The 26,341-nt window shown below is 47.7% G+C and overlaps 1 protein-coding gene across 1 annotated transcript in view; it reads right to left on the reverse strand.

The window, feature by feature from the left end:
- The window catches only part of Kntc1 (kinetochore associated 1), a 73,063-nt gene that overhangs the window by 3,996 nt on the left and 42,726 nt on the right, over positions 1 to 26,341 (reverse strand). Inside the window, exons 42-61 of the mRNA XM_032886927.1 lie at positions 25,570 to 25,686; positions 25,092 to 25,201; positions 22,731 to 22,935; positions 19,925 to 20,014; positions 17,583 to 17,754; positions 17,443 to 17,501; positions 17,125 to 17,338; positions 16,519 to 16,592; positions 16,089 to 16,299; positions 15,866 to 15,975; positions 12,080 to 12,126; positions 8,769 to 8,847; positions 7,357 to 7,475; positions 6,846 to 6,981; positions 6,192 to 6,287; positions 5,487 to 5,543; positions 3,216 to 3,270; positions 2,961 to 3,024; positions 1,207 to 1,336; positions 168 to 257 (exon numbers count right to left, since the gene is read on the reverse strand). Of these exons, the coding sequence (XP_032742818.1) occupies positions 168 to 257; positions 1,207 to 1,336; positions 2,961 to 3,024; positions 3,216 to 3,270; positions 5,487 to 5,543; positions 6,192 to 6,287; positions 6,846 to 6,981; positions 7,357 to 7,475; positions 8,769 to 8,847; positions 12,080 to 12,126; positions 15,866 to 15,975; positions 16,089 to 16,299; positions 16,519 to 16,592; positions 17,125 to 17,338; positions 17,443 to 17,501; positions 17,583 to 17,754; positions 19,925 to 20,014; positions 22,731 to 22,935; positions 25,092 to 25,201; positions 25,570 to 25,686 (2,235 nt within the window). The remainder of the gene's footprint in view (positions 1 to 167; positions 258 to 1,206; positions 1,337 to 2,960; positions 3,025 to 3,215; positions 3,271 to 5,486; positions 5,544 to 6,191; positions 6,288 to 6,845; positions 6,982 to 7,356; positions 7,476 to 8,768; positions 8,848 to 12,079; positions 12,127 to 15,865; positions 15,976 to 16,088; positions 16,300 to 16,518; positions 16,593 to 17,124; positions 17,339 to 17,442; positions 17,502 to 17,582; positions 17,755 to 19,924; positions 20,015 to 22,730; positions 22,936 to 25,091; positions 25,202 to 25,569; positions 25,687 to 26,341) is intronic.

A 26,341-nucleotide genomic window follows, 5' to 3' on the forward strand; every position in this document is an offset into this window, starting at 1 on the left:
CTGGGACGGAACCCGGGTTCTTGAGTACGTCGGGGGAGTGCTCTACCACTAAGTCCCAAGCCCGGCCAGCCACCTGACTTAAAAAACTAAGCCCTTAACTCAGTTTGGGGGATAAGAATGACCGTCCGTGATCAGACGGGGCAGAGCTGAAGCGGGACTGTCCTGACCTGCTGTGAAAGCCCTGCTAACTGGCCAGCGTTCATGTGCTCCTCCAACTGCTGTAAAATGATCTGAGCATCACATGAATTCAGGAAATTCTAGAAAAAAAAATAACACATAAATCAAAAAGCGTTGAAGTGATTGCTGTGCTGTTAAGTCTGGGAGGCTTATAAAACTTCTGTAAGGTAATCTGGGAGCTGGGCATGAACCCACTTGGTAGAGTGTCTGCCCAACCCAACCCAACCCAACCCAACCCAACCCAAAAACCCTAAACACCCTCCTCCTCTTGCTCAATCTGATTACCAACCCCCTACCTAGGGACCTTCCCCGCAGGCTTTAGCTAGAGGCCTACAACAGCCTCTGTCTTACCACTGTCTGGTCCTATCCAGCCTACAACAATAGGGCTGCTCTGGTTCTTACACCCTGATCACCCCCCTACACACACACACACACACACACACACACACTTCTTTTCTTTTCGGTGAGAAAAGAAAGGCCTAACTATGCAGCCCTGGCATAGTTAGCCTCTGCCTCCTGAGTGCTGTGATGAAAGAGGGCAAAGACGCGGCCGCAGCTGTGGAGGACAGCCCGCTAAAACACCGTTTTTCTCCGTTCGCTTTACTCTGTCAAGAAAGTCCGTTTCTCACAGAAAACAGAATAATGGCCAAACGCACTTTAAGACATCCCGCATGGGGCTGGAGAGATGGCTCAGTGGTTAAGAGCACCCGACTGCTCTTCCAGAGGTCATGAGTTCAATTCCCAGCAACCACATGGTGGCTCACAACCATCTGTAAAGAGATCCGATGCCCTCTTCTGGTGTATCTGAAGACAGCTACAGTGTACTTATATATAATAAATAAATAAATCTTTAAAAAAAAAAAAAAAAAAAGACATCCCGCAGCTGCACTTCGGTCAACATTGTTTCTTCCCCCTCACCTGCCTCACCACTGAGTATCCCTGCATTATGGGTTTGGTGAAACGAAATGCCCTCTTCTGAGGGACAAGCAGTACGTACTGGCAGCCCGAGAGGAACAACCAACAAGGTACCTTGATCTGCTGGTGTCTTTTTTCAGAGTGGGGCATGAGCGTTAGACAGGTCAGTGCAAAAGCGGGAAGCTCTAACTGGACATACTGCTTGGCGACGTCCATCATGTCGAGGTCATCTGAAACTGGACATCTTTGAGAGGGTGGAAGGATTAGTTAATGGCTTGGCAGGTTTACGAGACTACATTAGCCTTTCTCCATTCCCACAGATGTTTCCCGTCCACTGCCAATTACTTTAAGTGCCTATGCGCTGGCACACAGCACATTCTTACTAATCAGGAAGGAGCCTTTGAGAGCATTCCACACAGGAAAAAAAAGACTCTTCCTCTAGGACAGACTGCTGTCTGCCGTGAGCGCTCTGTCTAGACATCTGCGGATGCATTAAGATAAATTTTTAGATGCTCAAGCGGGCATGGTGGCACACTCTTCTAATCCCACACACAGAGGCAAAGGCAGGGAGATTTCTGCGTTTCAGGACAGCCTGGTTTACAGATCAAGTTCTAGGTCAGCCAGGGCTACACAGCGAAACCCTGTCTGGGGGCGGTGCTGGGACAACAAAAACGAGCAAAATTCCTAGACGCCCAGGAGCCACTGACCACACTGTAGGACGTAGCAAGGAGAGGCGCCTTAAACTTACACTCACCTCAGGCGCCCCTGAGGAGATTTAGGAGAGAATGTTCCAGTACATGTGGAAAGTGGGCATTGCAAAAACAATAGGTGCATTTAGTGAAAGTAAATGTTAGCTTAGGTCCCTTAAGAAAAGGCACCACAGTCGCCGCTCTCTTATTTGTGGGGATTCTATGCCGAGACATCCTTCTGCACACCTGTAACTGTGGCTTCTCCTCAAACCCATTTCCTTATGCACACGTTTGCTATAACAAACGGTTTATCCATGTGTGATATCAAAGGTTCACTCTATAAACGAGGCACAGTAAAATATTAGTGACAGTAACTAGAAGGCTTAGTTGGGACACAGGGGCTGTGAGAGCCACCAAGTCACCAATGGGCGGCAGGCAGCACACACAATGTGCTGTGATGGGCAAAGATGGGAGGGCATGCGATTAACTCATGCTACTCAAGAATGGTTTGTAGGACTGGAGGGACGGCTCAGCGGTTAGAGCACTGGCTGCTCACAGCCATCTGTAATGGGATCCGATGCCTCTTCTGGTGTGTCTGAGGACACTGACAGTGTACCCACATAAAATAAATGCAATCTAAAAGAGAAAATGTTACACAGTCTGAGACTTCACAACTGTTTCTGGGACTAGGAATGAGGCTGGGTTGGTCCAGCGCTTGCCTAGAATGCACAAAGCACTACATAGAACTGGGCGTGACAGCACAAACCTGTGATACCAGCATCCGAGAGCTGGAGGCAGGAAGAATTAAAGGTAAAGAATTAAAAGAATTAAAGCGCATAGATTCTGGGGCCTGCCTGTGCTACGTGAGACCTTTTCTTAAAATAAAACCAAGAGTTTCTGAAGCTGTGTGTGAACATCTATAATCCCAGCTCTCCAGAGGTAGAGGCAGGAGGATCAAGAGTCTCAGCACATGGCAGGTTCAAGGCCAGCCAGGGCTAAATGAGACCCTGTGTCAAAACAAAACAGAGAACAACATGAAAAATGGTGGTGGACAGGACGTGACTGGAGCCTAGGAAGTAACCATGGATACACGGCCATCGTGTTCTAAGATGCCCACAGGAAGGGAACGTCAAAGCGACAAGTCTCACTTTCTTGGTAAGAGAGCACAAGTCTACTCACTCAAGGATGGCGACGAGACTCTCACAACAGTCTGCTAACTGACTGGGCCTTAAAGGACAGGAAGCTGAAGAGAAAAGGTAACAAACCCATGAGCACGCAAACATCAGAATGCTATCGTCAGCCAGGCATGGCGGCTCAGCCTATAATCCCAGCCCTTGGGAGGCTGAAGCTGTTTAAAGCTAGCCTGGGCTACCGTGCAAAACCCCGCCTCAACCCCAAAGTGCTATTGTGGGTGTTCAGAGGCTCCAGGCTTACCTGAGAGCAGAGGGATCTGGATCACACGCTGCCAAGCTTTGCTGAAGTAGGGAACCTGTGGGAATATGGCCCCTGAGGAGTCCACGTCTAGGATACTAGAAACTCTACATCCCAGTCACAGAACTGGATGCTAGGACTAAAATCACACGCCTGTATTGAGCATGATTCCTACATGAAGCTGTATGACAACTACTGATACAGCAATACAGGGTTAGGTGTTAAGAGTAACCTAGGGTTGACTTAAAATGCACTGGCGAGCTGGCTCGGTGGGTAACGGTGCCTGCGGCCAAGCGAGCTGAGCCGAGCTGAGTTTGAACCCAGGGACCTGTATGGTAGAAGGTGAGAGCTGACTCCCATAAGTTGTCCGAATGCTATTTTCCCAATGTGGCGCGCGCACACACACACACACACACACACACACACACACACACACACACACACACACACACACTATAATATAAACATGTAATAAAAACGAAATCAATTGATATGTGGCACTCGAGCAGAATGCCTTTTCATATATGGGACTGGAGCAAAAATTATGGGACCTGCAGGGTGCTGGGATCCTAGTGTAGCCCTCATGGAAACCAAGGGTCTATTATTATTACAGGTGACAGAAGGTGACAGAAGAACAAAAACGCCACAGGTAGTGTTAGGTTACAGGAGAGGAGGCAGACGTGGGAGCTCACTATGCGAGCCATTTGATGTGCAATGTCTAAAACAAATAAAGTCATGCAAAGATGAGGAGTCGCTGGGGCTAGAAGGGAAGATGGCTGCCAGACATGGGGACCTTTTTCTTCTTCTGGCAGTTCTGGGGACTGGCCTCACATATGCTACCCCAGGCCCCGGCCCAGCTCCGAGGTTTCTTTCTCAAGTGAGGAACAGTCCAATATTAGCTAATGGTGATGGCATTCAAGTTCCTAAACACAGTAAAGGCCACGTAATGATACACCTTTGACGAGGATGACTGTTTCCTTAGTGAACAATGTAGACCTATGTGTCCTGAGACTGGACAATCACCCAGGCCGTCCTGTCACCTTTAGAGCTAGAGCAGTAACTCAGTGGTTAAGAGTTCTGGTGGCTTAAACACAAACAAGAGCTCAGTGCCCCGCACCCACGTCAGGCGGCTCACACAGCCTTTATCTAGTTCCAGGGGAGCTAATGCCCTTTTCTGGCCTCCTTGGGCACAGCACGCATGTGTACACACCCAGACCCATATACACATAATTGAAGAAAAATGGCACTTTAAAACATTTTGTTTTAAAAACGTAAAATGCACTTTTTTTTTTGTTTTTTTTTTTTTTCGGAGCTGGGGACCGAACCCAGGGCCTTGTGCTTCCCTAGGCAAGCGCTCTACCACTGAGCTAAATCCCCAACCCCAAAATGCACTTTTTGAAAAGATTTATTTATTGATTATATATAAGTACATTGTAGCTGTCTTCAGACACACCAGAAGAGGGCATCAGACCCCATTACAGATGGTTGTGAGCCACCATGTGGTTGCTGGGAATTGAACTCAGGACCTCTGGGAGAGCAGTCAGTGCTCTTAACCACTGAGCCATCTCTCCAGCCCCCCATAAAATGCATTATGTGTACACACGTACGTACGTACGTACACACACACACACACACACACACACACACACACACCAATGTTTGTATAATAGGAAAGCATCTCTAGGAGAAGTAAAGGAGAATCTTTGTTTTAGTTAAAATATTCTTATCCTGTTCTAGTAAACTAAGAATAAATCGCCCACTTCTTTTTAAAAACATGCGTGTGTATGTGTGTGTGCAAGGGAGTGTGTATACACCAGTCCCAGGACAACCTGTGGGAGTTCTTTCTCTCCTTCTACCAAGTGGACCCAGGCTTTGAACTTAAACTGTGAGGCCTGGTGGCAAGTGCCTTTCCCACGGAGTCACCTCAGTGTCCCCTAAATAATCTACTTCTGTACGCTGATTATGAGGTGTGCGGCTCTTGAGACTGAACAAGATGAGAGACAGACCCCAACTTTCAAGATCTGTAAGGTCTGTGGTGGGGCAGTCCAACCAACATGCAAACAGAATAAACGACACCGTGACAAAGGCTGGAGTAGTGCCAAGTGACTCATACAGTCGGGGACCTCAGAAAGCAGAGCCTAGAGAACAGCAGCTGAGGACGCCGGAACGCCATCCTACGCCGGTTCACTCTTTACTAGGAAGAAGCTGATGGCTCAGCGCAGGACGCCAGGAACTACCTAGCACAGAGATTACACTTAAAGGGTAAGCACAAACCTGCCATAAGGAATGGACGCTAGAAATGCAGGACAGGACTTTCCTTAGGTAAGGGATCTGTAAAAGAAAGAAAATCCCAAAATTAAAGACCACCAAAGTACTACATTTCAATCTGCCAACAGAAAATAATAGTTTTTTAAAAACCATTTTAAGATATGGCCTCACCCACGGCCCAGGCACCTTAACTTCTTGGGCCATCCCAGCGGTGGTGGGACGGCAGGGACAGCCACTTCTAACAATTGTGATTTTTTTCTCTCTTTTTTTTTTTTTTTTTCTTTTTTTTTTTTTGTGCTGGGGACCGAACCCAGGGCCTTGCGTTTGCTAGGCAGCGTCCTATCACTGAGCCAAATCCCAACCCCTTCTCCTCTCTTTTGAGACAGGGTCTCATGTAGCACAGGATGGCTTCGAGCTAGATATGCAAATGAACATCACCTCAAATCTCGGATTCTCTTGCCTCTACCACTTGACTGCTGGGATTTCAGACTCAGGACCCCGTGTTCGGTTTTTGTGATGGTGGGTACGGAAGCCAGGGCCTCACGCTGCTGGTCAAGCAGCCACCTCAAGGTCATTCTGAGTTTGACTCTCTAACAGTCCTCAAGTATGGCAATCCCAAGGACAGATGTTTGCACCAATACACGTACACCAATAGCTGGTGTTAGCTTAGTAACGTTAGGATGTTGTGTGTCAGGAAGACCCAAGTCTTACCATGTTGAAGCCCAGAAGCTTCTGCAGGAGCCCATTCCAAAGCTGCAGGTCATAGATTTTGTATTCTAAGCAAAGCTCTGCCACCAACCGCACTGCCTAAAAGCCAAAACACCAAACAGAAAACAGTAAAACCACATCGCTTCGAGACGTCAATCAGTCCAGTCAGCCTTTTGAAAAGGCAGGGTTACCTTCATAAAACACAATAACCTATAAATGTCTAATGCCCTGTCTCCACTCCTAATTAATGATAATAATAATAATAATAATAATAATAATAATAATAATAATAATAAAAGCCTAGCCTGCATGCTGGCCTCAAACCTGCCCCAGCGCTGACGCATCCGTGACTAGTCAGTCTCCCAAAGGCGAAGGCACGAGAGAACGGCCCCTCCCTCTAGGGCGGGCCCTGGAAGGAGGTATGAAAGTGCTTTCCTGCTTACCAGCATGAGTAGCCTATGTACTCTAAGAAGAATGGAAGGACCTTCCATATTGCCTTACTATTCCATTTTGTGGGCTGTGAACCTACGGAAAGGTCTAAGGCACTGGACCTACTGGGGGTAAAGGGTGTCTGGGCACCTGCGGGGTGGTGGATGACTGAGTGACTCACACTGCCTACGTAAAGACAGGAGCACCACGGTCGGTGACTCTACATACCATAGGTTCGTGGCTGTGGTTCTTCCACAAGCCCTTAATCATGCCTTCTTTGGGACTGTTGCAGAATAATTCATATGTGATGGGAATATTCAATGTCTCGAATGATGCCAGGAAAGTTATACATTTCAGATAGGATCTGGAAAGCAGAGGGATCTGTAAGGATCATTCTTGTGGCTCACATTTAAATCTAAAACAAAAACTACTTCGAGGTCCAGAGAGCTGTCTTGCTGCTTCATGTCCATTTAAGTGCAGTTATCCTCACGGCATGCAGCTTAGATACAGATCAATTTGAACAAGAAAACAGCCAGCTTCTAAATGTCGCCAAGATGCTCTCACAGGCCTGATTCACCTTTGCTTAAATATCAACCAACAATCAAGATGCCGGGCCTGAGTTTATATAGCAACCAAGAGGTATTCACGTAATTCACTCAGGCCTCAAAGCTACGGTTCAGATATAAGCAGATAAAATCTGTCTGCTTCCTTCTAAAGCCACAGACCAAGTCCTACTTACTTCATTTCTTCGGTGGGCTTTTTGAAGAGAGATTCTATGGTTTCCTTGTCAGCCAAGTAGAGGAGGCACTGAAGGGCTCGTGCTCTGTGGGCAAACGTTAGCTGCCGTATGCCCAGTGTCTGTAAAAACAAGAGGTTCGGAGGGCCAAGCTGCACACCTGTCGCCTCGGTCAGGCATCGACTTCGACGTAGGTAATAAAACATCCCTCCCCTTGGTTATTTTTCCACTTGAGCTCAGTCATCTCTGTCTGCCCTTAACCAGCACGGAGCAGAGCAGCTCAATGCCACCCCTGGGAGGAACTCCTGAGACCCCTTTGCTCTTTGCCTTTTACACGATGCTGATTTCTGCACTGCTGGTGCTAATGCGGTGGTGGGTGAGGCTGCGCAGAATCAAGGCAGTGACCCCCAGCTGCTCCCAGCCACAGCCAGCACTGGAAACCAAAGAGGGCTTCCCCTTGAAATGTTTTTGATCACACACTAATGTTTAATTTTTTTCTAATTCCTCAACTCCTGTATATATCACGTGAAGGAACTCACCTCTGAACATATCATCGTTAATTGATGATGCATTCATTGGTGTTCTTGACAAAATGGACCGTTCACTTACAGAGTAAGTCAGGAAGAGAGCAGCTCCCTGTGGAGCCTGTGCTAATCGGCCATTGACGTGACATCGGCTGTACTTAATGACTAAAGGACAGACTGCAATCAAGAACCGTGCTGACCTTACATCCAGTGTCTCAGATTTCCCTCTCGTCCTTCTCAGGACCCCGTGGTTCCTCACCCTGTATTGCAACTGCTCTACAGGATAGTTAGTTGGGTGCAATAGCTCACAGTTGCTATCTTAGTACTAAGGAGGCTGAGGCAGGAGGATTGCTAATCTAGGTTACACAGTCTAAGCCAGACTGGGCCTCAAAAACAAACAAACAAACAAACACCCCACCCTTCTCAATACCAAACGACCAACAGATTGCTATAGGAAAATTCCCGAAGACTCAAAAAGAGTTTGTGTGTCCCCTCCTGGAGACGGCAGTTTCCCACGGGTAGAGAAGCTAGTGGGTGATTAGGGCCAGTGCGGGGTCATACAGGGCCATCGAGGCAGGTAGAGCTTCTTCCCAGGGCCGGTTTGTTTAGTCGCTTGGTATCAGGAATGCTGACCGATCAGGGAGTTAATCAGGGACAAGTGCGCCTTTGAGAGCGACCACAGGTGCATCAGGTAGCCTGCCGGGCAGATGCTGAGACTGAGGGCTAACTGGAGCACAGTGCGTGGAGAGGTCCCTGCTTATCGGATAACATAACCCACAAGTGTGTTAGCGAGCGTTATCTGAATTGTGTTCATGAAGCCAAGTGTGAGAAACACGCGGGGGGAAAATGTCAGAGATGGCGGTAGGTTCTGACTGCGTCTCTAGAGCTTACACTTGTAGCTGAAGTGGCGAATACGAACAGCATCCTGGAGCTATAATCGATCGGGCGAGCCTGGAGGAGATACACAACTCTGAGGGAAAAAAAGAAAGACATTTTTAAAACTTAGAGATGGATCCCCAATACAATGGAGCTGTGACTCCGCCCAGAGTAAACAACAACATCCTAGGTGTCAGCCAGGAACACGTGGGCCAATGGCGTTTATGCTTTGCCTGCCGGTGTGTCTATGAACCATGTGTGTGCCTGCCTGTGTGTCTGTGTAGCATGTGTGTGCCTGTCTGTGTAGCATGTGTGTGCCTGCCTGTGTGTCTGTGTAGCATGTGTGTGCCTGTCTGTGTGTCTGTGTAGCATGTGTGTGCCTGCCTGTGTGTCTGTGTAGCATGTGTGTGCCTGCCTGTGTGTCTGTGTAGCATGTGTGTGCCTGCCCTGTGTGTCTGTATAGCATGTGTGTGCCTGCCTGTGTGTCTGTGTAGCATGTGTGTGCCTGCCTGTGTGTCTGTACAGCATGTGTGTGCCTGCCTGTGTGTCTGTGTAGCATGTATGTGTGCCTGCCTGTGTGTCTGTGTAGCATGTGTGTGCCTGCCTGTGTGTCTGTGTAGCATGTGTGCCTGCCTGTGTGTCTGTGTAGCATGTGTGCCTGCCCCCGTGTGTCTGTGTGGCATGTGTGTGCGTGCATGTGTGTATCTGTGGCATGTGTGTGCGTGCCTGTGTGTCTGTGCGTCGTGTGTCTGTGTTTCTGCATGTGTGTCTGTGTTGCATGTGTGTGCCTGCCTGTGTGTCTGTGTAGCATGTGTGCCTGCCTGTGTGTCTGTGTAGCATGTGTGTGCCTGCCCGTGTGTCTGTGTACCATGTGTGTGCCTGCCTGTGTGTCTGTGTAGCATGTGTGCCTGCCCGTGTGTCTGTGTAGCATGTGTGTGCCTGCCCGTGTGTCTGTGTAGCATGTGTGTGCCTGCCTGTGTGTCTGTGAACCATGTGTGTGCCTGCCTGTGTGTCTGTGTACCATGTGTGTGCCTACCCGTGTGTCTGTGTAGCATGTGTGTGCCTGCCCGTGTCTGTGTACCATGTGTGTGCCTGTCTGTGTGTCTGTGTAGCATGTGTGTGTGTGCCAGTGTGTATGTGTGGAATGTGTGCCTGCCTGTGTGTCTGTGTGGCATGTGTGTGCCTACCCGTGTGTCTGTGTGTGGCATGTGTGTGCCTGCCCGTGTGTCTGTGTAGCATGTGTGTGCCTGCCTGTGTGTGTCTGTGTGCATGTGTGTGCCTGCCTGTGTGTCTGTGTGTCATGTGTGTGCCTGCCTGTGTGTCTGTGAACCATGTGTGTGCCTGCCCGTGTGTCTGTGTAGCATGTGTGTGCCTGCCCGTGTGTCTGTGTAGCATGTGTGTGCCTGCCCGTGTGTCTTTGTAGCATGTGTGTGCCTGCCCGTGTGTCTGTGTAGCATGTGTGTGCCTGCCCGTGTGTCTGTGTAGCATGTGTGTGCCTGCCCGTGTGTCTGTGTAGCATGTGTGTGCCTGCCCGTGTGTCTGTGTAGCATGTGTGTGCCTGCCCGTGTGTCTGTGTAGCATGTGTGTGCCTGCCCGTGTGTCTGTGTAGCATGTGTGTGCCTGCCCGTGTGTCTGTGTAGCATGTGTGTGCCTGCCCGTGTGTCTGTGTAGCATGTGTGTGCCTGCCTGTGTGTCTGTGAACCATGTGTGTGCCTGCCCGTGTGTCTGTGTACCATGTGTGTGCCTGCCCGTGTGTCTGTGTACCATGTGTGTGCCTGCTGTCTGCAGAGACCAGAAGAGGACCAGAGATGCCCTGGAACTGGAGTCACACATGGCTGTGAGCTGCTGTCACAGCTAACGAGGAGAATGGTCGGAACACAGGCTGCCTTTCACAGCTCTGCTCTGTACCACAGCCACTCAGCCTTCCGGTATTATCGATGAAACTGACACAAGCCACAATTTACAGCAGTGAGTGTCACACATGGGAAAACCTGTTTTCACAGGACCCAGGAGGACCTAGTTCAGTGACACCTCTTAGATTCTAGCCCTGGGGCTGACAGGCCACTCCTAGGAAGGCCCAGAGGGATTAGATAAACAAGCTGGGGGAGGGAACGTTTCTCAGCCTTTGGAGATTTCTTCTGTCACTGTTTGAACTGCCTGGAAGGCTTTCCCCATCACTGGTTCAGCTCAGTCGGCCCAGCGCCCAGGAGGCACGGGCAGGCGGATCTCTGTCCCAGGACAGCCAGGCCTACAAAGAGAAACCCTGTCTGGGGGTGGTTGGGAGGGAAGACTGGCTTGGTGCTGCATGGCTGTCACCTAAGCCCTGGGGAGGCTGAGGCTGAGATTCCCAAGTTTAAGATCAGTCTAACTTCCTATGTTGAAACAGGGTTTTACAAACAATCATAAGCGGTCTGAAAGTACATCAGAAACAACCAGGCTGATCTTTGATTGACAGTTGCTAGGAAGTAGCTAGGGAGTATCTAGGGCATGGGCCAAAGACAAGCCGTGGGGCCCTTCCTGGTATTTGGGTGCAGCTTGGGTACTGCTGCAGGTCAAGTTTCAGGCTTTTCTTTTAAGATGGAGGCCAGTCCCAAGATAGAGTAGGTTTGGCCTCTCACGTACACAGTTAGATCCTGACTAAAAAAGCAAGTAACAACTTCCCCTCTCAGACATCCACCGTTTCCAAACAACGGCACGAGGTGGGGTCCAGAACGAAGGCAGGCAGAGAGCACGAAGGTGGCCAGCTCTGCTCAAAACTGGAAACAATCAGTTTCTTGTTCTGGGTTTCGCAAGTCTGTCTTCACTATTTGATTTTCAGGGGAGAGGAAGCCATAGGGCCTCCCTCCCAGGCCTCTTGGCTCCTTTGGTCTAGGCCAGGGGTGGTAAGGAGCCGGTTTGCCAGCACGCCCGCTGCCCATGCTGGAGTCAAGTATTGGTAACAGGTTACCACATTCCTTCTGATTCAGACTAGATACAGACTTCCCAAGAGAACGAGCAAGAGCACTGAGACTCCGCACATTTAAAGGCAAGCACACTGCTCTGTAGGCCCGGGTCTCAGACAAAGGATACAGTGTCTTCTTCTACCTGAGCCCTGCCGGTTTCTAGAATCGCAGAGTACACAGTGCCCAGGGGCAATGGTTCTGGCTGACAGAAGAGCTTCCCTTAGCCTGGCACACTCTGCTGTGGAAGTCTGAGAACACTCACAGGGGTTCAAATCCACAGTGTTGGCGATGGACTCCCTCCCCAACCCCGGAGCCCAGCACTGACTCTTCTGAGACACTGAGATCCCTACTGGGTGTCAAGGCCAGCACAAAAGGAAAGCGTACCTATGTAGCACTTCATCCTCTTCAAGCTCAAAGAACTCCGATGCTTTCTTTGAAAACAGAGAAGAATAAAAGTTAAAAGTTGAAGGTTGTGACCACGCAAACTGTCACGTTAGTGTAGTATATCAGACAAAAAAAAAAACCCAAATTAGAAAACTATTTTATGTGGACGCCATACTGTGATTAATTACTTGATGATACTTTCTCTTAGAGGAAGGGTCCGCTCTCACTCACTCACACATAATTAAGTTCTGAGTACCTCTTAGGTTACAAGCACACGCATGGCCTAAGTAAATAAAACAAACATTTGGATGCTCGAGGAGCTTATGCTTGTTGGATAAATTTTAAAAGGAACGGAGCCTGGCACGTGGCGCAGACCTTTAATCCCCGTGCTCAGGAGTGAGGCAGGTGAATCTCTGAGAGTAAAGAAACCCTGGTCTACAGACCAGACTCCCCCCGCCCCCCAAAATCCAGAGATTTATGTGGTTTTGGGTTTTGTTTTTGAGACAGAGTCTTACTACGTAGCCTAGGCTAGCTCAGGCCATGCCTTAGCCTCCCAGGAGCCCAGAGTCTCGGCATGCCAGCCACATGTTCTGTCACTGAGCTACCGCAGTTTAAGTGAGTCGTTGTAAAGTTCATATGTACTCATCGGGACTCGGGGAGCACTGTGCCAGGTTTGATGCGAGGCATAGTTCTTAGGAGCCAGATCCTTTCAGCTGACACTCTGAGCTTAGGTGAAGCTTGGGACACAGAAATGCCGGTGTTAGGTACATGCTCACATTCTGCTCCCACTGAAGCAGTCCCTGCTCCTGGTAGAATGGGAGTAGTGCTGGATCTCAGGCAGGGAGAGTTTGCACAGTAGAATGGACCCCTGGGGTCAGGCCCCAGCACAGCACAGAGCAGGTGAGGTGGCACACCTCTAACCCTGCCTTGGGAGGATTAAGTTCTAGGTCATCCTCAGCTACATGGTGAGCAAGAGTCTGGCCTGGGGCACTCAAAATCTAATGTCAAAACAGTAGCAGCACACTGTGGCGTGAAATGAAAAATTAACATAAAATAAAAGCTCCTAACTAAAATCCAACAGAGCTGCGGAGTGACTCACAGGTGAAGGCACTTGTTGCCAAGCCTGAAGACCCGAGGCCATTGCCCAGGACCTACCCTGTAGGAGAGAGCCGATTCCCTCAGGCAATGTGGATGTAATTGAAAAACAAGTTAGAATAAAAGCCAAGGGCTGGGGATATAATTTAGTGCACAGGCTCAGCATTCAATGAATAGTTTATTCAGCACAAAAATCTATCAATCAGAACAATAAAACGAAACAAATTAAAACTGGCTGCCAACTGCAGCCAACCTCAGCTACTTGGGAGGCTGCAGCAGAATTCCTTTCGACTGAAATTGAAACCAGTTTGGTTAACATTAGCACCCTAAATCGAACAAACTCACTAAATATAAATACTTAATTTCATAGTGGTTATACCACTTTTTTACAGATACATCTCAAGAATGTTATCTTCCTATGTAAGAACAGACTTATAGCCTTTCTTATTAAGTCCTACCTGAAAATTCAGAGAAACTGAAAAATCTGGATTGAGATTGCTAACTCCTTCCACAACTGTGAGATTCGCTATTTCTAAAAACATCGAATTATGTGCTACCTGCTGTGTTCAGCAGAGAAGAGCACATCACCTATACAGCACCTATATATCACCTATATATCACCCACACAGCACCTATACATCACCCAAACATCACCTACACAGCACCTATACATCACCCATATATCACCCACACAGCACCTATATATCACCTATATATCACCCACACAGCACCTATACATCACCTAAATATCACCTACACGGCACCTATATATCACCCAAACATCACCTACACGGCACCTATACATCACCCAAACATCACCTACATAGCACCTATATATCACATATATATCATCTACACAGCACCTATTACTGTGCCACCCGGACTAAAACGTTAAAAAATCATCAGTGGTTGTTAAGTTAACATGTACGGGTGGTAGATAAGATAAAGGATGAATTTGTAGAGAACTTTATGCTGTATTCTCAAAGTATTTCCCCTAGTTAACTACAAAAGAACTGTATATATTAGAAAAAGGGACAACTTAGCCAAGATGTGTATCTAAATTAATATAATCTGAAAAGATAGGAGAACTGATTCTACAGAGTTGTCCCTTGACCTCTGTGCGAGCACACGGGCACGCGCGCACACACACACACACACCCCAAGTAAATTAATATCAATTATAAAGGCCAAACAGAGATCTTATTCTTCCAAATCTCGGTGAGTGCGAGGCCAGCCTGGTCTAGAGTGAGTTCTAGGACAGCCAATGATACACAGAGAAACCCTTTCCAAACAAACAAACAAAACAAGCCCATTGTATGGGCTATAGACTGGAGCATTGTACAACATTTAATTCTCTAATGTTTGTACTTTTAAGACAGGGTCTTCAGTAGGTAGACAAGGCTGCCCTTAAACTTGCAATGACCTAGGGCTGGAGAGATGTCTCAGTGGTTATGAGCACTGACTGCTCTTCCAGAGGTCCTGAGTTCATTTCCCAGCAACCACATGGTGGCTCACAACCATCTGTAATGGGATTTGATGCCCTCTTCTGGTGTGTCTGAGGACAGCTACAGTGTACTCATAAGATAAATAATCTTAAAAGAACAAGCCAAACTTGCAATGATCTTCCCGCCTCTACCTCACAATTGTTGAGATTTTTCTGATTTTTAAAATTAAAATGGTAGCAGTTAAACAAATTCCCACTCTTAGGAAATATGTACTTAAATGTTAATGGGTCAAGAATATGGCATGTGTAATGTATTCTCCAATGGAGGGAAATGAGTAGAAAGTTAGAGATGAAGTAAATATGGAGAGATATTATTAAAAACTAATGAGTCTGGGTAAAAGGTGTACAGGAATTCTGCATTGTTCTTAAACTTTACTGTCTCATTTTAAATGATCTCAAAACAAAAAGGTAATCACATGAATCCACATAAAAAGTCTTCTTATATGAGGATGTGACTGAGGTCAAGGGCTGAAGGGTAGAACAGCTACAGAGTAACAGAGAGGAGACAAACTGCCTCATTAAAAGTCACAGGCAACAGGGTGATCTTAGAGTCTGAGTCAGGCGTGGCGGTGCAGGCCCATGATCTCAGCACCGACAGGATGAGGTACCAGAATAACTGTGCAAGGGCAGGCTGGGGACACTGAGAGATGCTGTCCCGGAGGGAGGGAGGAAGGAGGAAGGGAGAGAGGGAGGGAGAGAGGGAGAGAGGGAGGGGGGGGGAGGGAGGTCTGTTTCCCATTTTGAAGGTTGTATGGTGTAGAACACAGACTCAGCCCCTATCTAAACACAAACCTGAGCTGTGAGCACACACTCACTCACTCACTCACTCACTCATTCACTCACGCACTCCTCCACTCACTCACTCATTCACTGCGCACTCCTCGCTCACTCACTCATTCCTCCTCACTCACTTTCGCTCACTCACTCATTCACTCATTCACTCACTCCCTCCCTCACCACTCACTCACTCACTCACTCATTCCCTCACTCACTCACTCACTCACTCCTCCTTTCGCTCGCTCACTTGCTAACCTTTGCAGGGATGTATCGTGCACTCACTCACTCACTCACACACTCACTCACTCACTCACTCTCACTCACTCGCTCGCTCACCTTTGCAGGGATGTATCGTGCACTCGCTCGCTCGCTCACCTTTGCAGGGATGTATCGTGCACTCACTCACTCACCTCACCGGGCGCCGTTGAGGGACACAACCATTTCTCCAACAGCATGTCCCATATTTTTTCCAAGTTAACCTCATTGACTTCGGCTATCTCTTTAGCTGCTGCGTGAATATCTAAGATAAAGAAGACACAGTGATACGAAAGTGGAACTCAAGCTTTTGGCTGAAGGCAACTGGGAATCAAGACAGCAACTTTGCTGGACCAAAAACTGCCATCTCCTCCTCACCGGGATAATCTTTGCCAGATGTGGTACAAAGTCTTTCGCTTATGCTGGGATGCTCGTAGAGGCTCACAATGAGGTGCGCTGGCTTCCCTACCACTCTTAGATATTCCTGATCATTCAGCTTGTGGGCTATGAGCACAGCCTCCGTTCCCGAGAGCCGGAACTGGAGGTACAGCTTCTTCTGCAAGGCCTTGACCTTTTCACATGTCTCGTCCTTTAAAAGCATTCGAAACAGAAAGGAAGCAGATTGTAAACTTCTCCAGGGAGATAGACTCCACCTTTAGCGACCACAGGCCCTCCCTGATTTATTTACACCTTTAAACACCCATCATATGCAGCCGTGGGCTCTCTTCTCCTTTCTGGGTGCTGGGCTGAGGGGCCAGGCAATCATAGTTTCAGTGAAGCAGCAAGGGGTACCTCAAGTCAGGCTCACCTGAGGTGGGATGTTTTGTAGCCATCTCTCAGCTAAATACAGGCAGAATTTCAAACTAGTCATCTTGAAGGGGCCTGAAAGGACAAAAGTTTGTGAGGAGATATGAATCCTCTGAGACGATACACGTTACCAAAGCAGCAAGAACTTTAAAACTATAAGACACTCAGTAGAAATAAAAGTTGAGGTCAATGGGACAGAAGGATACAACGTGAAATTTTAAGGCCGCAGAGATCCTTCCTCAGCTTCCAGTCCAGACTAGATTCTTATTTCTAGGTATATGGGGACAGAGCATAACACCATCCATATTGCCCTTTTAGGTATCTTTTCAATGAGTTACGGGTGGGCCTGAGCAACCTTGTTGCTCCCAGGGTAAGCTTGGGCAGCTCCTGACAAGCTCTTCAAACCCTGACTTAGACTGGTAGCTCCTGGATGGCACCTAGCAGATGGGCACTGGAAGTGAAAACCAGCACACAGGGCACAACAGTGGCCTAGCAAGTACAAGACCCTGGAGAGATCCCAAGATTGATCTGCAGAAAGGGGATAAAACCCACACCAAAGCTATCCGCGAGTACCCCCCGTCCCGAGAGAGAGCAGAAGTCTGCCCACCTTCTGGGATCTCCTGGGTGAGACTGATGGCAATGGCGACAGCCCACTCGGGGTTGACGATGGACAGGAGGTATGACTCCAGGGTCTGCACGAGCTTATCCACTTCCTTGCTCATCAGGGAGGACCTGGCTTGTGCTGACTTCAGGAGCTTTGGCTTCAGGTTTTTCTCAAAAACGTGTTTGGCGGTAGACACATAGAGAGTATCTAGGGAGAACTTCCGAGAAGGGGAGAGAGAGGTGAGGCAGGAAGTGGCGTAAGACCCCACCCAGGCAGAGGCCCACTGGAGACAGAGCCCTCTCGGGATGCTTCACCCGTTACCTTCATTAGCTTAGAGATTAAGAGCAGGGTTGGAAGCGACTCTTCGCTGAGCTCCGAGGCTGGAAGGGGAAGGACACGGTGAGTGAGAAAAAAAATTAGCTGGCCACCTAGCAAAATTCATAAGAAGTTAATGAACATACAGAGAATTTTCCAGAAGTTCTGTGCTGTGCCAAATAATATTAGGTGAAAGGGCAGTCTAGTCTGGGCGGCTGGTGGCAGCGTTATCAAGTGCTCCAGCATGTACTGGTACTCGAGGTCCACTGGTGGGGACATTCTTCTGTATGACTTCAAGTGTCTCAGAAGATTCAGAGCCTGCGTGGAAATGAGCAAGAGACCTGTAAGGGCCACTGTGTCTGTAACATCGGCGCCGTGCATTTCCCATTCCTCACGGTCTTTGCCAGGGTCAGTGACACTTGCCACCAGGCCTGGTGCCAACCTGAGTTCGATCACAGGGAACCACGTGGTGGATGGAGAAAATTAATCCTGGCCTCCACGTGTTCATGGTAGCATATGTGTGCGCCTGAACACACACACACACACACACACACACACACACACACACACACACACACACACACACAGAGTCAAAACAATGTCCACTTCTAGCTTTCCTTGTATTGCCGTCTCCTAAAGCACGAACACTGGACACATCACATCAGGAGAAATCAAGGGCACCGTCTTGTTCATAGGACAGGACTCGGGCAGTTCCACACAAATTCTTCAGATAGTTTAGGACAGAACTCAAAACCACTTAAATCAGAACATTCCATTGTTAATTATTCATCTTAGTCTGAGTTGGGATTTTACCATTTCTCAGACTGACCCTAAAGCCCTCTACTGCACAATAGACAGAAAGCGGCCAGCCAGGTGTGGGGGCAAATGCTGTGGTCCCAGTACTGGGAAGGTAGAAAGGGAAGATCAAGAAGTTAAGGTTGGAGCTGGAGAGATGGCTCAGCGGTTAAGAGCACTGGCTGCTCTTCCAGAGGTCCTGAGTTCAATTCCCAGCAACCCCATGTGGCTTACACATCTGTAATGGGATCTGATGCCCTCTTCTGGTGTGAGCTACCGTGTACTCATACACATAAAATAAAGAATAAATTCTTAAAAGAAGAAGAAGGTCTTGGCTATACGATGAGTGTGAAAATAGACAGGGTTGTATAAGATTCTGTCTCCAAAAAGCAAAGCCTGTGGCCTTTAACCCCGGCACTTGAGGCAGGCGGGTCTCTGAGTTTGAGGACAGCCAGAGCTACACAGAGAAACCCCATCTCAGAAAAGAAAATAACAACAATGAAGACCGGAAGAAAGAACGATGGCTCAGCAGGTAAAGGTGCTTGCTATAGAACTCTGACAATCTGGGTTTAACCCAGGTAAAGGTGGAAGGAAAGAGGTGACTCCACAAAGTGTCTTTATCTTCCACATGGTGTGCTATTTACTTGTACATCCAGCTCCCCCCAACCCCACCGTGGGACGATGTCACAGGGGAGGCAGGTAACAAGACAGAAGGAGGCCTGTCATTGGATGAGAAGGAAGAAAAGGAGACTGGAACGGAAAGGAGGAAGAGACAGGAGGGACAGGGAGAGAAGCCGTGGCAGGACAATATGACGTTAAGATTCCACGCTGTACCTTTACAGGTTGTTACAAATGTTCTTAAGGAATGGATGGTACTGGGCTTTGTATATTTAGGCGGGCAAGTATATCTTATCAATTGGGCCAAAGGTTACTGTGCTGTGTGTTCTTTCATTTGTAGATTTAAGTGTAATGGAGTGTGGGGCGGCTGGTCTGGGCCACCATGGAGTTGGGATGTGTGTTTCTGGCATGGAGACCTGCTTTGGGAACTAGGTAGACAGAGAGATTGCTTCCGGCTCAGAGAGAGGCCTTTGGCAGTGTGATATGGGATGGAGCAAAGCGGGTGAGAGGCTTTGCTGACTGAGAATTAAGACATCCAGCAGGTATCTTGGGGCACTGAGGTGCCGGACCTAGTGAGGATAAAAGACAACCCCCCCACACACACTTACACAAATTTAATAAGTTTTTAAAAAATGAAAAAAAAAATAAAAAATCATTAAATAAATAAAAATGATAAATAAATTAAAGAAAACTAGGGGTGTATATGAGGGATGAGTTGGGGAAGGAGTAAGGGGGTGAGTATGATGAAAATACATTGTATTCATGTATGAGATTCTTAATGAATCAAAATATTAACATGTTGCCGGGCATGGTGGAACTCGCCTTTAATCCCAGTACTTGGGAGGCAGAGGCAGGCAGATCTCTGTGAGTTTAAGGGCAGCCTGGTCTACATAGTGAGTTCGAGGATGGCTAGGAATTCTTCAGAATCTGAAGGGAGGTCAAAGAACAACCCAGAAAGAACATGCATAATATTGTTAATCCTATATAATTATGACAAACATTATAAATTGTAATATATCATCAAAACGAGCCAAGGTGGAGAGATGAGTTTTCGACCTTTCGCATCCTTCCATACCTGGTTAATGTTCACTGTGGTTATCTTTTCGTTAGCTTGCTCTATAACTTTCAGGACAACTTCAATCATTTCATAATCATATGGGTCCAGCTGTAGAAAAAATAGAAGTGGGTTAAGACACTAGAAGGCGCCGCTATGCTCGCAGACGCTTCCTCTGCCAGGCTAAGCAGCCGCGTCTTGAAATGCACCGTGAAGAGCTGTGCACCGCGATCCTTGAAGACAGATGTCTCTCTGGTGCTAATTACACAGAAAGGAGAAACAGATGGTCAATGTTTCCGTTTTTCAAGAGTTTGAAATTGAAATTCCACTTGTTCTACTTATGAAGGAAATTAAAATAGGAAAATTACCTCAGAAATACATGAACTACAACTTGGCCCTTCATGCCCGAGGCTCTTGGGGGACCCTGTTTTAGCTTCATTATCCTCCTAACACAAGACTTAACTGGATGGTGTCTGTATAGACTTACAAAAAGAGAAGACGTGTTCTCTCTGCATCTTGTTTCTGCCTACGCACCATTACTTTCTTTTTTTTTTAAATGCCAACTAAAAGCACATAATTATCAACTTGGAAGACAGTCCATCATTCCAAGGAAATTAAGCAAGCCTATAATTTCTGGCTGACTTACAGGCAAAATATAAAACTAAAATTTGCCTTGACAGTCTGATGATAACCTTACTTCTGCTATCTACCTCCCAATCCCCGAATCAAACTATCTATTAACTTAAAAATACCAATTTGGGGCTTGAGAGATGGCTCAGCGGTTAAGAGCACTAACTATTCTTCCAGAGGTCCTGAGTTCAAATTCTAGCAACCACATGGTGGCTCACAACCATCTGTAATGGGATCCGATGCCCTCTTCTGGTGTGTCTGAAGACAGATACAGTGTACTCAAATGAATAAAAATAAATAAATAAATCTTTAAAAAAAATACCAATTCGTAAAAAATTTCATACACACACACACACACACACACACACACACACACATGGTGGCTTAAACATCTCTTCATGAAAGTATGGTTAGATGCAGTGTTTGCCTCCAGGAGCAGGGTACTAAATAGGACAGGAACGGCCACGTACTGACTGTGGATTGGCGGTTCACTATGTGTCTGAGTTAGGCCTTCCATTGCTGTGAAGAGACAGCATCACCAAGGCAACTCATAAAAACGAGCATTTGATTGGGGCTACCTTATAGGTGTAGAGGTTCAGTCCGTTCAAGACAGGAAGCGTGGCAGCATTCAGGAAGGCATGGCGCTAGAGAAGGAGCTGAGAGTTCTGTATCTTGTTCCGAAGGGAATCAGAAGACTGGCTAGGAGGGTCGCAGAGCCCATGCCCACAGTGACACACTTCCTCCAACAAGGCCACACCTAATAGTGCCACTTTCCCTGGCCAGGCATATTCAAACCACCACAACGTGCTACTAACATTTATCCCACTCCAAAGAGTAAGACCCACAGGTTAAGTTTCTCTTTGGGATTCATACTTTCTTTCTCATTCGTTTCTTTGACGGAGAATGTTTGCGATTTAAAAACTCCGAGGGCTGCTGAGGCACTCTGGTGGGAGAGCCTCTTGTGCGCACTGTAAAGACTGTCTTTGTATTATCAGATGCTGATTTCTGTAGCAGCAGGATTCTGAGTACTGTCTGAACTTTGGTATTTTAATTTCTATGAAGTGTTACCGTCTTATTCTTCTCCGTCACCTTCTGATTGGTTTAATAAAGAGCCCAGCAGCCTAGAGCAGAGCAGGAGAGGAAAGGGGGACGTGGGAGTGAGTGAGATGGGAGCTCTGGGAAAGAGTCAGAGGTGAGAGATTCCCTAGCCAGACAAGCCGGAAGGAGCGGGTGCAGGGACCGCAGAAGAGGTGACTAAAAAGCCATGCGGTGGTACAGAGCTAGACGGTCAGGCCTACTTAGAGGAGCTGGTGGAGAGTCTGCAGAGCTCTCATGATTATTAACGTCTCATTATTCGGGTGCTGGAGGGCTTGAGACAATTCAGCGTTAGCACTTGCTGCCAAGTCCGACAGCCTGAATTTGCTCCCTAGACCCACACGGTAGGACGGAGCCCTGGGTAACTTGTCCTCCTCATACAGCAGTGAGCAGCCCCACTGATAGAATGTAAAGTGAAAACCAAACCAAACCTGAGAAGCCAAGCACAGCGGCACACACCTCAAATCCCAGCACTTGCAGAGAGGCATTCAGGGGTACCCTTGGCTACACAAGTTCCAGGATAGCCTGGACTACGTGAGACCATTCTCAAAAAGTCATATATTGAGGGAAAGCAAAACCACTCTGGTGGAAAATGCTGCTTTATTTTGAGGGGAGAATAAAAGGTAAGACAAGAGGAAAGAGCTAACTTAAAGGTCGATTGCTGTGTCAAAATAAAGGACTTAAGGCTGGAGCGACTGCTCAGTGGTTAGTGCTGTTGCAAAGGATCCAAGGTTTCCCAGTAACCATGCCAAGCAGCTTGAACCAGTTACTGGTCTCTCTCTCTCTCTCTCTCTCTCTCTCTCTCTCTCTCTCTCTCTCTCTCACACACACACACACACACACACACAGAGGATTTAGCGGTATGGTGGCACGCACCCATAATCCAAGCACTTGAGAGGTAGAACCAGAGGGTTCAGGGGTTTATGACCATCCTTAGCTACAACTGAGCTTGAGTCTAGCCTGGGCTATGTGGGACCCTATCTTAAAATAAAGCTGAAGCTACCAGGCCTTACATCTGCAGTTTCTTAGAATACGTGTCCAGTCAATTAAGGAGGAGGAGAGTGGGGGCCGCAGGGAGGTAGCCACGTTTTCGCTCGCCTACCTTATAAAGGATTTCGGTAAGACTGATCACCAGGTCCTTTGTGCTCTTCAGCAAGGGGACCATCTCTGTGGCCTTCTGCAGGAATTTGGAATGCTGATGCTGTGTGGGTTCCGGGGCGTCTCCTCCCTGGCTCTGGCTGGTAGTGTTACGGAGCAGGGTCTCAATGAACAGCCGAAGGGCGACGTCTGAGTCCAGCTGAAAAGTGCTGAGAGGAACAGTCAGTCAGTCACGGGCTGGTCTCAAATGCGTGCATGTCCTGACAAGGTTCTGACACACGGGTGCATGCGTCTGTCACTCAACTCTATTAACCTTGCTATTGTCCAGCCTCACAAGCAGAAAAAGCAGCAGCATCAAAGCTGATAATGCCTTAGTAAGGGGGAGGGGGCCTTGATAGGAGCTGGCGTTAGAATCAAGCTTGGGGTAATCCTCAGGCCTCAGACAATAGTGGGGCTGTGGAGTGGTATACACAACGTCCAGTTAAATTACTGTCTTTTCAAACCTGGTATCATAGCCTTTGGGAGTTAGAAGGATCGAGAGTTCAAGGGTTATCCTCAGCCACATAGGAGTTCATGGCTAATCTGAACCACGTGAGACTCTATTTCATGTAAAAGTAACTAATAAGTTACATAACTGACAGGAAAAAGGACTCTGGTTGGTATAGACCAAGTGACAACTGAAACACTCCTCAGGCCCTCTGACTGAGAGAGAGCAATCCTTTAGTTTGTCACTCAGGGTCACTGAGATCAAGCATCGCTTTTGGTACCGCCACGGTCAAGTCCTCTGACATTCTAGAAGCCGCCTAGCTGAGCACGATGCCGGGCGGCTCACACCCGTAATCCCCTCGCTTAGGAGGCTGCACAAGGAAGATCACAGGTTCCGAGCCAGCCCGGACCACGAGAAGAGCCAACTGAAAACCTGTTCACACAGACTGCCTCAGGCGAAGCATCTCTACGGATACAACGATGCAGGCCTCCGCTCAACGACTGAAACAAACTCCTGGAGCTGCAGGAAACGGAGCAGTGACGTGAAGCAGCACGCAGACATCCGCTCAGAGTACAACTTCATAATGCTGGACCCCACCAGCGTTTGAAGTTCTCAAACTCGAAGACTGGCAGAGCTGCCCTTCCATGTTCAGCTGGGTCAATGCCACTCAGCGCTCTAGGCAGCTTCGAGTCCTTGACTGCAGTGGCCTCCGGGTGGCGAGAGGCGGGGCCATTACTCTCAGCCCCAAAGGGAGGAGGAGCTGACTAGAAGCTCAGCCGAGGAGAGAACACTCTAAGCAGCTCTCATCAGTGACTTAGGCCCTGGGGACGGGGTGTAGTGCAGCCACTCAGCTTGAGGACATGGATTAAATCCCCAGCACCAACGCAAAAGCAAAACGACTCAGATCTGAACCAGCATAGTGATGGGCATCTGTTATCCCAGCACCTGGAGGTGAGGGCAAGATGATCAAAAGTTCAAGACCAGCCTCAGTTCATAGCAAATTTGAAGTTACTGTGGGATACATGAGATCCTATCTCAAAACAAAAACAAAAACCCAACAACAATAAAGACTCCAGAATCCGGGTTGGGGATTTAGCTCAGTGGTAGAGCACTTGCCTAGCAAGCGCAAGGCCCTAGGTTCGGTCCCCAGCTCTGAAAAAAACAAAAAAAAACAAAACTCCAGAATCCACGCATCCATTACAACTCAGGAGGGAGAGTGCCTTTAATCCCTTAGAAGTGGTCACTTAAGTATCTGACACTGACTGCGATCATATCACACAGCACTCCCCCAACCCCCACATGCCCATCTTCCCCTCCTTGTCTCCTCCCTTTGTCCAGCGTATCCATGCTGTCTATGTGGCTTGCCTGTTGGGTTACTTAGCAATGGTTCCCACAGGTAAGAGGGAATACCCCCCCAACACACACTTTTCTGATCACAGGAATCATCCACATAGAGCCCAAGATACTCAAGATTTCGAGCCTCTCGGTCCAGACCTGCGGAGTCAAGAATGCCAGGGAGAAAGAGCCTAGAAACCTGTATTTTTAATTTTTGATACAGTATTGCACGATGTGACTCAGGCTGGTCTTGAACTTGTGATTCTCCTGCTTGAGTCCTGGGAATATAGGTGTGAGATACAACACGAGAGCTCAGATCAGAGTATCGGTTCTGATTTTTGTTCCAGAGCTTGGATACTTGACAGGGTATAAGTAAACCAAAATCTCTCTCCAGAGAATCTAACACGGTTTTGTCTGCTCAGGCTGACCACAGGAAGAGAAAACAGGCCTCTGGGCAGCGTGACAACCACCGTGACTATGGTCTTCTCGAAGCAAAGGCTATGAGCTAGCTAAACCAACAGCAGAGACGCCATTAAAGATTACCTGCAATACTCCAGAATGAGGCTTGTGTCCATATCTATGTTATTCACGAGAGCTTTAATAAGGTCTTTCTTGGTAGGAAAATTTTGTCTGAAAGCCGGCTGAAAGGAAATCTAGAAAGAAAGAACGCAAATGGAAAAAAAGAAAGAAAAAAGAAAGAAAAACAACTTCTGAACCAAAAAAATGTTACAAAAAGAACATGTCTCTTTACTTATTATTTTTATAAAGAAACATTTTTTACAGCTCCTCCAAATTTTACATTTAGATTTATTTACCTATTGTGCATACGTGTATAGCTGTACACCCATGAGAGAGCTAAGCAGGTAAAGGTATTGGGCTCCTTCTAACATCATGGAAAAGGAAGTAACACAAAAGACTCATTTCTTTATACACCCCGAAGGAGGACAAGGTCTTTGTCTTCTAACTGAAGACTAGATAATCCTCAAGACAGTGTAAATATCAAAGCATTATGACTACTCACACCAAGTTTACCAAGGCGAATTCCCCACTTGGCATCGATACTGAGTTCATGGAACCGAAGTCCTGTTTCAACATCCTGGTAGAGATTTGCCAGCCGAGAGCCTACCAGAGATAATGCCTGAAAAATTTGAACAGATCAAATTGCATTGTAAATAGTATTTTTAATACGGTTTAGATGAAACCCAGAAAGGGAGAAGAAAAAAAAAAATCGAAGTCGGGGCAGCCTGGGCTAGAGAGTCAGGGCAGTCAGAGCTATGCACAAGACCATTTCGGGCCAGAAAATTCATAACCATGGGTTGAGAACATGGTAAAGTACGGCGTGGCACGTTGCAGCCTGAGGTCAGTCCCGAGCTCCCACACTCCCTCAACCCTATAAACCTTTCTGTGAGAGTAGACTCTTACACGTGTTTGTGTGGTCACTGCTTCTTTACATTTGCTTTATGTATTTTAAACTGTGTCTGTGTGTACGTGCACCCATGTGCAGGTGTCCCAGGATGCCACAGGCTTCAGTCTCCCCTGCTGCAGGGGGTACAGGACATTGCTCAGCGTGGGTGCTGGGAACCAAACTCCAGTCCTCTGCCCGAGCAGTATATGCTCTTGACCACCGAACCTCTTCAGTGTCTGCTTTAATTTATGTGTCTGTGTGAGTGTATGCCACATGTGTGCAGGTGCCCTGCACAGGCTACAAGATGGTGTCAGATCTTCTGGAGCTAGAGATAAGGGAGCCATGAGCTGCCTGGTATGGGTGCTAGGAACTGAACTCGAGTCCTCAG

Source organism: Rattus rattus, chromosome 16 (assembly GCF_011064425.1).
Source record: "Rattus rattus isolate New Zealand chromosome 16, Rrattus_CSIRO_v1, whole genome shotgun sequence".
Classification (NCBI taxonomy): Eukaryota; Metazoa; Chordata; class Mammalia; order Rodentia; family Muridae; genus Rattus; species Rattus rattus.